General features: G+C 42.5%; 1 protein-coding gene across 1 annotated transcript in view; it reads right to left on the reverse strand.

Annotated features, from left to right (window-relative positions):
* Positions 1-8,969: 8,969 nt before the first annotated feature.
* LOC133648321 (disks large homolog 3-like) overlaps positions 8,970-16,587 on the reverse strand; it is a 115,388-nt gene continuing 107,770 nt past the window's right edge. The window contains exon 8 of the mRNA XM_062044298.1: positions 8,970-9,118. Coding sequence (XP_061900282.1) covers positions 8,970-9,118 — 149 coding nt within the window. The remainder of the gene's footprint in view (positions 9,119-16,587) is intronic.

The following is a 16,587-nucleotide window of genomic DNA, read 5'->3' on the forward strand; positions in this document are numbered from 1 at the left end:
ACAGGAGACAGGTCTGGACTACAGGCAGGCCAGTCTAGTACCCGCACTCTTTTACTATGAAGCCACGCTGTTGTAACACGTGCCTTGGCATTGTCTTGATAAAATAAGCAGGGGCGTCCATGATAACGTTGCTTGGATGGCAACATATGTTGCTCCAAAACCTGTATGTACCTTTCAGCATTAATGGCGCCTTCACAGATGTGTAAGTTACCCATGTCTTGGGCACTAATACACCCCCATACCATCACAGATGCTGGCTTTTACACTAGAACAATCCAGATGGTTCTTTTCCTCTTTGGTCCGGAGGACACGACGTCCACAGTTTCCAAAAACAATTTGAAATGTGGACTCGTCAGACCACAGAACACCTTTCCACTTTGCATCATCGGTCCATTTTAGATGAGCTCGGGCCCAGCAAGGCTGGCAGCGTTTCTGGGTGTTGTTGATAAATGGCTTTAGCTTTGCATAGTAGAGTTTTAACTTGCACTTACAGATGTAGTGACCAACTATAGTTACTGACAGTGGTTTTCTGAAGTGTTCCTAAACCCATGTGGTGATATCCTTTACACACTGATGTGGCTTTTTGATGCAGTACTGCCCGAGTGACTGAAGATCCGTGATATCATCGCTTACGTGCAGTGATTTCTCCTGATTCTCTGAACCTTTTGATGATATTATGGAGCGTAGATGGTGAAATCTCTAAATTCCTTGCAATAGCTGGTTGAGAAACGTTGTTCCTAAACAATTTGCTCAGGCATTTGTCGACAAAGTGGTGACCCTCGCCCCATCCTTTTTTGTGAATGACTGAGCATTTCATGGAAGCTGCTTTTATACCCAATCATGGCACCCACCTGTTCCCAATTAGCCTGTTCACCTGTGGGATGTTCCAAATAAGTGTTTGATGAGCATTCCTCAACGTTCTCAGTCTTTTTTGCCATTTGTGCCAGCTTTTTTGAAACATGTTGCAGGCATCAAAATTCCAAATGAGCTAATATTTGCAAAAAATAACGTTTTCCAGTTTAAACGTTAAGTATGTTGTCTTTGCAGTCTATTCAATTGAATATAAGTTGAAAAGGATTTGCAAATCATTGTATTCTGTTTTTATTTACCATTTACACAACGTGACAACTTCATTGGTTTTGGGGTTTGTATTATAACATGTCAGGTTTTTAGTATAAAGAAAAATGTGTTAGAATAGGAGTCAATGTGTGAGTATCTCCTGTCTGTAAAAAAAAGTGTTGTTCAAAACTATGTGGCCAAATTTCAGCTCTCTGACCTTTGAATTGAACTGATTTGTAAAAGGTGGAAAAAAAAAAACAGTTTTTGGGTAAAAGGTGACTGAAGGTCAAAACAAGTGTCCAGTGCAGTAACAGTCCAGGATGCAGTACAGATTTCTCCACAAAAAGATGTGTGTGATGACATCATGGCGGTGAGGCTGGAGGTCTGTGACTCAGCCCTCACAGTCCGCCTGCTCCTGCTGCTGATGGATGCCGGGTCAACATGGAGGTATCTGCCAAGCCTCTCGTTGTGGGTCATGACTAATCCACCGGAGAGAGTGGGGTGTTGGGGGGGGGGAAACCGGTGCATGCATGGTCACAGCGTGTCAAACCAAACATGATTTAGAAACCCCAAAAGCAGTGAAGTTGTCACGTTGTGTAAATGGTAAATAAAAACAGAATAAAATTATTTGCAAATCCTTTTCAACTTATATTCAATTGAATAGGCTGCAAAGACAAGATATTTAACGTTGAAATTGGAAAACTTTGTTATGTTTTGCCGATATTAGCTCATTTGGAATTTGATGCCTGCAACATGTTTCAAAAAAGCTGGCACAAGTGGCAAAAAAGACGGAGAAAGTTGAGGAATGCTCATCAAACACTTATTTGGAACATCCCACAGGTGAACAGGCTGATTGGGAACAGGTGGGTGCCATGATTGGGTATATAAGCATCTTCCATGAAATGCTCAGTCATTCACAAACAAGGACGGGGCGAGGGGTCACCACTTTGTCAACAAATGCCTGAGCAAATTGTCCAACAGTTTAAGAACAACATTTCTCAACCAGCTATTGCAAGGAATTTAGGGATTTCACCAGCCAAGGTCCATAATATCATCAAAAGGTTCAGATAATCTGGAGAAATCACTGCACATAAGCGATGATATTATGGACCTTCGATCCTTCAGGCGGTCCTGCGTTAAAAACCGAAATCAGTGTGTAAAGGATATCACCACCTGGGCTCAGGAACACTTCGGAAAACCACTGTCAGTAACTACAGTTGGTCGCTACATCTGTAAGTGCAAGTTAAAACTCTACAATGCAAAGAGAAAGCCATTTATCAACAACACCCAGAAACGCCGCCGGCTTCGCTGGGCCCCGAGCTCACCTAAAATGGAATGATGCAAAGTGGAAAAGTGTTCTGTGGTCTGATGAGTCCACATGTCAAATTGTTTTCGGCAACTATGGACCAAAAGGAAAAGAACCATCCGGACTGTTCTAGGAGCAAAGTTGAAAAGCCAGCATTTGTGATGGTATGGGGGTGTATTAGTGCCCAAGGCATGGGTAACTTACACATCTGTGAATGCACCATTAATGCTGAAAGGTACATACAGGTTTTGGAGCAACATATGTTGCCATCCAAGCAACGTTATCATGGACGCCCCTGCTTATTTCAGCAAGACAATACCAAGCCACGTCTTACAACAGCGTGGCTTCATAGTAAAAGAGTGCGGGTACTAGACTGGCCTACCCTTATACGTTAGGAAATTGTCCAACAGTTTAAGAACAACATTTCTCAACCAGCTATTGCAAGGAATTTAGGGATTTCGCCATCTACGCTCCGTAATATCATCAAAAGGTTCAGAGAATCTGCAGAAATCACTGCACGTAAGCGATGATATTACGCACCTTCAATCCCTCAGGCGGTACTGCATCAAAAAGCGACATCAGTGTGTAAAGGATATCACCACATGGGCTCAGGAACACTTCGGAAAACCACTGTCAGTAACTACAGTTGGTCGCTACATGTGTAAGTGCAAGTTAAAACTCTACTATGCAAAGCCAAAGCCATTTATCAACAACACCCAGAAACGCCGCCGGCTTCGCTGGGCCCCGAGCTCATCTAAGATGGACTGATGCAAAGTGGAAAAGTGTTCTGTGGTCTGACGAGTCCACATTTCGTTTATTGACATATCAGGAGCAGCAAACACACACACACACACACACACACACGCACACACACACACACTTTGTTGGACACATATAAGCTCAAACACACACACCACACACGGGTTTGCGAGGGGATGGAGACGGATCAAATGAGACAAAGTTTGCACAGGACAGGAACACAGGCAGGTACTGCAGCGAGAGGTATTAGCTCGGTTGTTAGCTCCCTCAGCGGGAAAGTTGGCCCGAGACAGAAGCTTTAGGTTTCATCCACGCCTCCTGACGGATGGATCTGAGCAGCTCGTGGGAGTGTGAAGACCTTCTTCAGCTGCTCTCTCTGAGCCGAGGCGGGCTTTTTCCCTCCCCTTCTTCTTACAGGCAGCTAATGCTGTGGTTTTAAGCTGCTGTTTAAACTCGATGGACAAATAAAGACCAAATATTTACCTTCCCCCCAGCCCCCCATTTGCTTTAAGTAGTTTTCACACCAATTTTGCGAAAGATAAGCTGAAACATTTAATTATTTTTTATTTTTTTAATGGGTTTCGGAGAATCTTTTTATGGACGTTCTGAGCTAGGATAATAATTTGCAATAATAATAACTATAATATATAATAACAATAATTTGCAAAGGGCAGGATAATAATTTGCAATAATAATAACTATAATATATAATAATAATAATTTGCAAAGGACAGGATAATAATTTGCAATAATAATATCTATAATATATAATAATTTGCAAAGGGCAGGATAATCATTTGCAATAATAATAACTATAATATATAATAATAATAATTTGCAAAGGACAGGATAACAATTTGCAATAATAATAACTATAATATATAATAATAATAATTTGCAAAGGACAGGATAATAATTTGCAATAATAATAACTATAATAATAATAATTTGCAAAGGACAGGATAATAATTTTCAATAATAAAAACTATAATATATAATAATAATAATTTGGAAAGGACAGGATAATAATTTGCAATAATAATAATTATAATATCTAATAATAATAATTTGCTAAGGACAGGATAATAATTTGCGATGATAATAATTATAATATATAATAATAATAATTTGCAAAGGACAGGATAATAATTTGCATTAATAATAACTATTGTATATAATAACAATAATTTGGAAAGGACAGGATAATAATTTGCAATAATAATAACTATAATATATAATAATAATAATTTGCAAAGGACAAGAAAATAATTTGCAATAATAATAACTATAATATATAATATAATAATTTGGAAAGGACAAGATAATAATTTGCAATAATAATAACTATAACATATAATAATAATAATTTGGAAAGGACAGGATAATAATTTGCAATAATAATGACTATAATATATAATAATAATAATTTGCAAAGGAAAGGATAATAACTCGCAATAATAATAACTAAAATATATAATAATAATAATTTGCAAAGGACAGGATAATAATTTGCAATAATGATAACTATAATATATAATTATAATAATTTGCAAAGGACAGGATAATATTTTGCAATAATAATAACTATAATATATAATAATAATAATTTGCAAAGGACAGGGTAATAATTTGCAATAATAATATCTATAATATATAATAATAATAATTTGCAAAGGACAGGATAATAATTTGCAATAATAATGACTATAATATATAATAATAATAATTTGCAAAGGACAGGATAATAATTTGCAATAATAATAACTATAATATATAATAATAATAATTTGCAAAGGGCAGGATAATAATTTGCAATAATGATAACTATAATATATAATAATAATAATTTGCAAAGGACAGGATAATAATTTGCAATAATAATAACTATAATATATAATTATAATTTGCAAAGGACAGGATAATAATTTGCAATAATAATGACTATAATATATAATAATAATAATTTGCAAAGGACAGGATAATAATTTGCAATAACAATAACTATAATATATAATAATAATAATTTGCAAAGGACAGGATAATAATTTGCATTAATAATAACTATAATATATAATAATAATAATTTGCAAAGGACAGGATGATAATTGCACACTAATTCCGGGAACGAACCACTGTGGGTGTGCATTTTTCTTTTTCTTTGGCTTTTGGTTCAACACTAAACTGATTTTGGTTCAACACTAAACTGATTTTGGTTCAACACTAAACTGATTTTGGAATTCTAATAGTGGAACCTCTTAAAACAGGGGTTACACTGAGGGCCATATCGACCTAAGAGGGCCACTTGTGACCGTATATAATTTATGAATAAAAATGTATAGGAATTCACCTCATGATATAAAATTAATTATATTTGTATTACATACACAGATGAGACTATTTGGTGAACATCCTTTTGTCCTACTCATTACGGCGGTTCTTGAGCTCACCATAGTGTGGACCGTGACGCAACAGTTTGTTTACATGTAAAATCTTCCGCTCCTTCTCTGTCTCGTTTTGTCCACCAAACATTTTATACTGTGCGCGAATGCACAAAGGTGAGTTTTGTTGACGTTATTGACTTGTGTTGGAGTGCTAATCAGGCAAATTTGGTCAGTGCATGACGGCAAGCTAATCAATGCTAACATGCTATTTAGGCTAGCTGTATGTACATATTGCATCATTATGCCTCGTTTGTAGCTATATTTGAGTTCATTTAATATCCTTCACTTTTATCATCTTTGTATATAATGTATATTTGCATGTCTCATGACACATTATCTGTGTGTAATATTGGCTGCATTTCTGATAGTTGTTTGTGTGCCATGTTGTTCCAGACCACAGCAAACATTACCCAGCTTGCCAAAGATTGTAATAAATCTATTAAAAGAATACAGCCTGCCGTTTCCTTTAACTTGGACACACACATCTATACCTTGGGCCATTAAAAGCCAGTCATTTCCAGGAGTTATCTCACCTTCTGAGTAGCTTCTGATTCACTAATGTTGTAAAAATGGGTAGAATAAATGTTACATTTCAACTTTTCTGTCAAGGAAGATTTGCTTCAGCCTGCGACACATTGTCATTTTGATAGTAGGCTAATATAGTTAATATAGACACTTACATCATGTCTTGTCTTCATTATATCACTTTTATACAGCTTTCAAACTCATTTTGATAGTAGGCTAATATAGACACTTGCATCATTCATTATTACACTAATATAAGACTTTTAAAGTCATTTTGATAGTGGGCTATTATAACTAATATAGACACTTACATCGTGTGTTGTCTTCATTATAACACTTATATAAGACTTTTAAAGTCATTTTGATAGTAGGCTAATATAGACACTTACATCATGTGTTGACTTCATTATAACACTTATGTACATTATATATATACTTGCAGTGTGTATATTGTACATATTACATATTGTTATGAAAGTGTCTGTTACTACATTATATATATATGTCTTATAGTCCGAAAAATATGGTAAACGCGGATAAAAGAGGATAAGAGTGGGGGTGGTGGTGGTGGTGGTGGGGGGTGGGAGGGGGGGGCGAGATGTTCACATGCAAACATAATGAAGATGAGAAATCTAGATGAATGCGCTCTAATTGTCTTCCGTCTGCTCATTTCTACCTCGTTATGGCTTCTGTGCAGATGTCCTGGTCCCAGAGAGGAGGTTGCGGGGAGGTGAGGGGGGAGGGGGAGGAGCTAAAGCGAGGCGTGATGGACTAGGTTAGTACCTGCCAGCGAGGGGGGGTGTTGGAGCTTGGCACAAGGGTGCAGGGGAAGGACAGAAGCCTCTGAAGAGAGCCTGGGGCCCCTTGCCCTCCCCAGGCTTGTGGATGACACTGTAAATTGGCTCAGCCCGGCTGTGGGGGCACAGGAATCACAGTGAGGGGGAGGGGGGGGAGGGGGGGGGGTCAAGGGGGGGGGGCGGGAGAGGAGAGAGAGCACGCACACACCGACACAGAGATGCGACGTACAAGTACAAGTGACCACACACACTCATGCAGCCACACTCCATAGAACTAAAACCCCCTCCCCATATGAACGCCACATCTAATCCAGAGCTTGGATAGGAGGTCAAAGGTCGAAATAAGTCGCCACACGCGGTCCAGCGTCTTGACAAAAAATGGCTTGAGAATGTAGAAAATGTCTGCAGGTGTGTGTATTGTTGGCTGTTATAGGAGGGACTTACACCTTCTTCTCCACGCAATCTACAAAACCCCCAAAAGCAGTGAAGTTGTCACGTTGTGTAAATGCTAAATAAAAACAGAATACAATGATTTGCAAATCCTTTTCAACTTATATTCAATTGAATAGACTGCAAAGACAAGATACTTAACGTTCAAACTGGAAAACTTTGTTATTTTTGGCAAATATTCGCTCATTTGGGATTTGATGCCTGCAACATGTTTCAAGAAAGCTGGCACTAGTGGCAAAAAAGACTTAGGAAGTTGAGGAATGCTCATCAAGCACTTGTTTGGAACATCCCACAGGTGAACAGGCTGATTGGGAACAGGTGGGCGCCATGATTGGGTATGAAAGCAGCTTCCATGAAATGCTCAGTCGTTCACAAACAAGGACGGGGGCGAGGGTCACCACTTTGTCGACAAATGCGTGAGCAAATTGTTTAAGAGCAACATTTCTCAACCAGCTATTGCAAGGAATTTAGGCATTTCACCATTTAAGGTCCGTAATATCATCAAAAGGTTCAGAGAATCTGGAGAAATCACTGCACGTAACATTAAATGCCCGTGACCTTGGATCCCTCAGGCGGTACAGCATCAAAAAGCGACATTAGTGTGTAAAGGATATCACCACATGGGCTCAGGGACACTTCAGAAAACCACTGTCAGTAACTACAGTTGGTCACTACATCTGTTAGTGCACGTTAAAACTCTACCGTGCAAAGCCAAAGCCATTTATCAACAACACCCAGAAACGCCGCCGGCTTCGCTGGGCCCGAGCTCATCCAAAATGGACTGACGCAAAGTGTAAGAGTGTTCTGTGGTCTGACGAGTCCACATTTCAAATTGTTTTTGGAAACTGTGGACGTCGGAACAAAGAGGAAAAGAACCATCCGGATTGTTCTAGGAGCAAAGTGTAAAAGCCAGCATGTGTGATGGTATGGGGGTGTATTAGTGCCCAAGACATGGGTAACTTACACATCTGTGAAGGCACCATTAAGGCTGAAAGGTACATACAGGGTTTGGAGCAACATATGTTGCCATCCGAGCCACGTTATCATGGACGCCCCTGCTCATTTCAGCAAGACAATGCCAAGCCACGTGTTACAACAGCGTGGCTTCGTAGTAAAAGAGTGCGGGTACTAGACTGGCCTGCCTGTAGTCCAGACCTGTCTCCTATTGACAATGTGTGGTGCATTATGAAGTCTAAAATAGCAGAAGGGAGACTGTTGAACAACTTAAGCTGTACATCAAGCAAGAATGGGACATAATTCCACTTCAAAAATGTGTCTCCTCAGTTCCCAAACCTATATGGAGTGTTGTTAAAAGGAAAGGTCATGTATCACAGTGGTAAAAATGCCCCTGTGACAACTTTTTTGCAATGTTTTGCTGCCATTAAATTCTAAGTTAATGATTATTTGCACACAAAAAAGAAGTTTCTTAGTGTGAACATGCAATATCTTGTCTTTGCAGTCTATTCAATTGAATATAAGTTGAAAAGGATTTGCAAATCATTGTATTCTGTTTTTATTTAGCATTTACACAACGTGACAACTTCACTGGTTTTGGGGGTTTGTAAGTGAGTGTCGGTGATGCGGGGGTGGGAAGGGGAGGGGAAGGGAGCATAAGGGGGGGCGGGTGGCGGCCTACCTGGTGAAGTCTTCCTCCCCCAGCATGTGGCGGGGCACCGGCGAGTACCTGGACGGGGTGACCTGGGGGGGCGGGTACGCCGGCTTGGGCTCCATGGCGCCCATGTAGTTGTGGCTGACGTGGTTGTCCACCATGGTGGGGAAGGCTGGGGGGAGGGCCAGGCCAGTAGAGGGGAAAGAGAGAATGAATACACTCCAAGTAGATCCACTTCCCAACCACGTGACTTCAGACTGAGACAAACTTTTTTCATCCACAAGGGACATTGTTCAAAAACCATGTGTGAGTGAGACTGAGGAAAACACTTCGCTACACATCTTAAAATTAAGCTAAATGAGGCCAGTCCAGTGTGTAAGCCAGACACTTCATAAAGAACAACTTTGGAAATAAATCGTCGAGAGGGCCCCCCAGACCCCCCCACCCCACACCAACCCCCATCCCCCAGTGCGGCTAATTTATGGATTTTTGTTCGCTGACTGCCGGCTATAAATTAAATAGTTAAAAAAACAAGCAAACATATATGGATGTATGTATATGTATAGATACGTGTATACATACATACATATATGTATGTATATATAGATACGTGTATATATATATATATATATATGCATGTTTATGCATTTTTATGTAAATATATATACAAATATGTAAGTATACATATATATATATATATATATATATATATATATATATATATATATATATATATATATATATATATATATATATATATATATATATATATATATATATATATATATATATATATATATGTATATATATACATATATGCATGTTTATGCATTTTTATGTAAATATATATACAAATATGTAAGTATACATATACATACATATACATATATATATATATGAATGTTGTCTGTCTATCTGTGTTGGCCCTGCGATGAGGTGGCGACTTGTCCAGGGTGTACCCCGCCTTCCACCCGAATGCAGATGAGATTGGCTCAAGCACCCCCCGCGACCCCGAAAGGGACAAGTGGTAGAAAATGGATGGATGGATGGCATACATATATACACCTACATATATACACCTACATATATATATATATATATATATATATATATATATATATATATATATATATATATATATATATATATATATATATATATATATATATATATATATACACACATGTATACATATATATATACACACATGTATACATATATACACATATATACATACATATATACACATACACATACATGTATACATATATACACATACATATATATACACATATACATGTTTTCCTTTATTTTTGCTGCAGCTGTTACATATACTGTAACAATATATACTGTTATATATTGTATATATTATATACAAATATAATATAATAATATAATATATCAGTATATATTATATACTGTATATATAATATGTACATATTACATATATGTTATATTTATATTGCTACTATGGTACATTTTTAGTCTACTTTATACCTGCATTATCTTTTCCATCCTTACCCTTTCCATCCTTTGTTATTGTGTGGAACAATTTCCCTTGTGGATCAATAAAGTTTGTCTAAGTCTAATTCTTATTGTTGCTTTTTAATTGTTATTCCTATTGTAATATTTTCTATTTTATTTCCATTTATACCCCCATTATTTACTTTTTAAATTTTATCTCAATTCTGTACACTGCTCCTGGAATTTAATTTTTCCTGAGGGAACTCTCCTGAAGGAATCAATAAAGTACTATCTATCTATCTATCTATCTATCTATCTATCTATCTATCTATCTATCTATCTATCTATCTATCTATCTATCTATCTATCTATCTATCTATCTATCTATCTATCTATCTAATCTATCTATCTATCTATCTATCTATCTAAGTCTAATGGATTAAGAACAGCGATTAATTCCAAAAAATTTTTTACACCCTTAGTTTTTATGCATATTTGTACATTCTAGCGTCGTAAGCGTTAGCTACCGTGCTAACACCTTTACAAGTGTCTGTGTTAGTATTATTAACTTACAACGGCATTCTTTTTGTATTGTTTCAGTTTCACAAATTCCTCAGTAAATTCACCAAAACGTCACCGCGACCACGACTTCTGTTTTGTTTGATCAGCCGTTTTACTGCCCTGTCACAGGCGCCGTTTGGAAACGATTATGGTATGTAAACAAACATTCACAGAATGCTCCTGTGTAGATAATTAATTTCACACAGTATAAATAAATACAAAAATATATGAAAACATTTCTCCAGCATCCCCCCGCGACCCCAAAAAAGGGACAAGCGGTAGAACATGGATGGATGGATGGATGGATTTCTTCTGACCTTCAGTGGGTGCGTAACAACGACTGTTGTAGTGTCGGTGTTGTCACAGTCACTACACGACACGGAAAAGAGGGCGGATCGATACATGCATCGGTGGTGTCGCCACCCTTGTCGGAATAAGGTCGATACTACAGTGATGAAGTCGATACTTGTGTTTTCTAGTTTTTTTTCAAGGTTTACAAACTGGAGGAATAATTCCCTGGACACAGGAGGACAATAACGATTAATAGATTGCAGTTTTTGCATGTACAAGATAATAAGGAAGTGGATTAAATACGATGTTGGTATGAACACATTAAAATGCGCACTGGTCAGCATAATTCCCTCATGCACGCAGAAATCGAGCCACACTTTCTTGCCAGCGTGGCTCTTCTGAGTGGGGACTTAAGACTGTGGAGCTCCCATGTGCAGGTGGGATGTGAGAAAGTGTCCACACTCAGTGGGAGGCAGAGAACTGCGCTTGTTATTGCCGTGGGAAGAATAGTGTGTGTGTGTGTGTGTGTGTGTGTGTGTGTGTGTGTGTGTGTGTGTGTGTGTGTGTGTGTGTGTGTGTGTGTAAGCAGTCACTATGTGGGTTTCTGGGCGTAAAGGTTTTGTGCAAGAGAGCAGCCATTCTCTGTAAGACTGTTCATGTACAGCAGGTTCAAGACGAAAAGAGAATATTCCTGGAGGTTGAAGATATTACGAGTCCTATCACGTAACATTGGATGGAGGTATTACTGTAGTATTAGGTTAGTTTTGATCTCATTCTGGTTATTAGAAATGTTATTGAAATATGACTTAACCTACTTGGTTTAAAAGACAAATATTTTTATAATATTAATATTTTGACGTAATGTTTTACACCTTGGTAGGCACACACACTTTCATATGTGCACACATCTTGGTAGGCGCACATACCTTGGTAGGCGCACACACCTTCATAGGTGCACCACCTTGGTAGGCGCACACACCTTGGTAGGCGCACACACCTTCATATGTGCACACACCTTGGTAGGTGAACACACCTTGGTAGGTGCACACACCTTGGTAGGCGCACTCACTTTCACAGGTGCCCACACCTTGGGAGGCGCATAGACATTCAAAGGTGCACACATCTTGGTAGGCGCACATACCTTGGTAGGTGCACAACCCTTGGTAGGGACGCACACCTTGGAAGGGGCGCACACTGTGGTAGGCGGACACACCTTGGTAGGTGCACACACCTTGGTAGGGGCGCACACCGTGGTAGGCCCACACACCTCGGTAGGCACACACACCTTGGTAGGTGAACACACCTTGGTAGGTGCACACACCTTGGTAGGCGCACACACTTTCATAGGTGCACACATCTTGGTAGGCGCACATACCTTGGTAGGCGCACACACCTTAGTAGGCGCACACACCTTGGTAGGGGCACACACCGTGGTAGGCGGACACACCTTGGTAGGTGCACACACCTTTATAGGTGCACACGCCTTGGTAGGCGCACTCACTTTCATAGGTGCACCAACTTGGTAGGCGCACTCACCTTCATAGGTGCACCACCTTGGTAGGCGTGCACACCTTGGTAGGCACACACACCTTGGTAGGTGCACACACCTTCATAGGTGCACCACCTTGGTGGGCGCGCACACCTTGGTAGGCGCACACACTTTCATATGTGCACACATCTTGGTAGGCGCACATACCTTGGTAGGCGCACACACCTTCATAGGTGCACCACCTTGGTAGGCGCACACACCTTGGTAGGCACACACACCTTGGTAGGCGCAAACACCTTCATATGTGCACACACCTTGGTAGGTGAACACACCTTGGTAGGTGCACACACCTTGGTAGGCGCACTCACTTTCACAGGTGCCCACACCTTGGGAGGCGCACAGACATTCAAAGGTGCACACATCTTGGTAGGCGCACATACCTTGGTAGGTGCACAACCCTTGGTTGGCGCACACACCTTGGTAGGGGCGCACACCTTGGAAGGGGCGCACACTGTGGTAGGCGGACACACCTTGGTAGGTGCACACACCTTGATAGATGCACACACCTTGGTAGGGGCGCACACCGTGGTAGGCCCACACACCTCGGTAGGCACACACACCTTGGTAGGTGAACACACCTTGGTAGGTGCACACACCTTGGTAGGCGCACACACTTTCATAGGTGCACACATCTTGGTAGGCGCACACACTTTCATAGGTCCACACATCTTGGTAGGCGCACATACCTTGGTAGGCGCACACACCTTGGTAGGCGCACACACCTTGGTAGGGGCGCACACCGTGGTAGGCGGGCACACCTTGGTAGGTGCACACACCTTTATAGGTGCATACGCCTTGGTAGGCGCGCACACCTTGGTAGGCACACACACCTTGGTAGGCGCACACACCTTCATAGGTGCACCACCTTGGTAGGCGCGCACACCTTGGTAGGCGCACACACTTTCATATGTGCACACATCTTGGTAGGCGCACATACCTTGGTAGGCGCACACACCTTCATAGGTGCACCACCTTGATAGGCGCACACACCTTCATAGGCGCACACACCTTCATATGTGACACACCTTGGTAGGTGAACACACCTTGGTAGGTGCACACACCTTGGTAGGCGCACTCACTTTCACAGGTGCACACACCTTGGGAGGCGCACAGACATTCAAAGGTGCACACATCTTGGTAGGCGCACATACCTTGGTAGGTGCACAACCCTTGGTTGGCGCACACACCTTGGTAGGGGCGCACACCTTGGAAGGGGCGCACACTGTGGTAGGCGGACACACCTTGGTTGGCGCACACACCTTGGTAGGGGCGCACACCTTGGAAGGGGCGCACACCTTGGTAGGCGCACACACCTTCATAGGCGCACACACCTTCATATGTGCACACACCTTGGTAGGTGAACACACCTTGGTAGGTGCACACACCTTGGTAGGCGCACTCACTTTCACAGGTGCACACACCTTGGGAGGCGCACAGACATTCAAAGGTGCACACATCTTGGTAGGCGCACATACCTTGGTAGGTGCACAACCCTTGGTTGGCGCACACACCTTGGTAGGGGCGCACACCTTGGAAGGGGCGCACACTGTGGTAGGCGGACACACCTTGGTTGGCGCACACACCTTGGTAGGGGCGCACACCTTGGAAGGGGCGCACACCTTGGTAGGCGCACACACCTTCATAGGCGCACACACCTTCATATGTGCACACACCTTGGTAGGTGAACACACCTTGGTAGGTGCACACACCTTGGTAGGCGCACTCACTTTCACAGGTGCACACACCTTGGGAGGCGCACAGACATTCAAAGGTGCACACATCTTGGTAGGCGCACATACCTTGGTAGGTGCACAACCCTTGGTTGGCGCACACACCTTGGTAGGGGCGCACACCTTGGTAGGGGCGCACACCGTGGTAGGCGGGCACACCTTGGTAGGTGCACACACCTTTATAGGTGCATACGCCTTGGTAGGCGCACTCACTTTCATAGGTGCACCAACTTGGTAGGCGCACTCACCTTCATAGGTGCACCACCTTGGTAGGCGCGCACACCTTGGTAGGCACACACACCTTGGTAGGCGCACACACCTTCATAGGTGCACCACCTTGGTAGGCGCGCACACCTTGGTAGGCGCACACACTTTCATATGTGCACACATCTTGGTAGGCGCACATACCTTGGTAGGCGCACACACCTTCATAGGTGCACCACCTTGGTAGGCGCACACACCTTCATAGGCGCACACACCTTCATATGTGACACACCTTGGTAGGTGAACACACCTTGGTAGGTGCACACACCTTGGTAGGCGCACTCACTTTCACAGGTGCACACACCTTGGGAGGCGCACAGACATTCAAAGGTGCACACATCTTGGTAGGCGCACATACCTTGGTAGGTGCACAACCCTTGGTTGGCGCACACACCTTGGTAGGGGCGCACACCTTGGAAGGGGCGCACACTGTGGTAGGCGGACACACCTTGGTTGGCGCACACACCTTGGTAGGGGCGCACACCTTGGTAGGGGCGCACACCTTGGTAGGCGCACACACCTTCATAGGCGCACACACCTTCATATGTGCACACACCTTGGTAGGTGAACACACCTCGGTAGGTGCACACACCTTGGTAGGCGCACTCACTTTCACAGGTGCACACACCTTGGGAGGCGCACAGACATTCAAAGGTGCACACATCTTGGTAGGCGCACATACCTTGGTAGGTGCACAACCCTTGGTTGGCGCACACACCTTGGTAGGGGCGCACACCTTGGAAGGGGCGCACACTGTGGTAGGCGGACACACCTTGGTTGGCGCACACACCTAGGTAGGGGCGCACACCTTGGAAGGGGCGCACACCTTGGTAGGCGCACACACCTTCATAGGCGCACACACCTTCATATGTGCACACACCTTGGTAGGTGAACACACCTTGGTAGGTGCACACACCTTGGTAGGCGCACTCACTTTCACAGGTGCACACACCTTGGGAGGCGCACAGACATTCAAAGGTGCACACATCTTGGTAGGCGCACATACCTTGGTAGGTGCACAACCCTTGGTTGGCGCACACACCTTGGTAGGGGCGCACACCTTGGAAGGGGCGCACACTGTGGTAGGCGGACACACCTTGGTAGGTGCACACACCTTGGTAGGGGCGCACACCGTGGTAGGCCCACACACCTCGGTAGGCACACACACCTTGGTAGGTGAACACACCTTGGTAGGTGCACACACCTTGGTAGGCGCACACACTTTCATAGGTGCACACATCTTGGTAGGCCAACAAACTTTCATAGGTGCACACATCTTGGTAGGCGCACATACCTTGGTAGGCGCGCACACCTTGGTAGGCCCACACATCTTGGTAGGCACACAAACTTTGGTAGGCGCACACACCTTGGAAGGCACACACACCTTGGTAGACACACACACTTTGGTAGGCTCACACACCTCGGTAGGCGCACACACCTTCATAGGTGCACCACCTTGGTAGGCGCGCACACCTCCTGATTACGCCGTGATTTAGTCCTGATGATTCATGCATTAGTCATGCATTATTTGCTGAGGAATTAATATCACAACATATCCCAACTTGCAGGATCTGCCACACAATGTGCGTTGGCAAGGTAACACATTTCACTCATTCATTTCAAAAATGAAAGGAAAGGGAAATATTTCCTCAACCACAAGCTGCAGTATAAACACCGTGTGGTAACTCCCAGACAATCATCAAAGATATATCAAATACAGTCAAATATAACACAAAAATAAATTTCCATGAATATAAATATATTTATGCTTTTTGGTATATT

This window comes from Entelurus aequoreus, linkage group LG04 (assembly GCF_033978785.1).
Source record: "Entelurus aequoreus isolate RoL-2023_Sb linkage group LG04, RoL_Eaeq_v1.1, whole genome shotgun sequence".
Classification (NCBI taxonomy): domain Eukaryota; kingdom Metazoa; phylum Chordata; class Actinopteri; order Syngnathiformes; family Syngnathidae; genus Entelurus; species Entelurus aequoreus.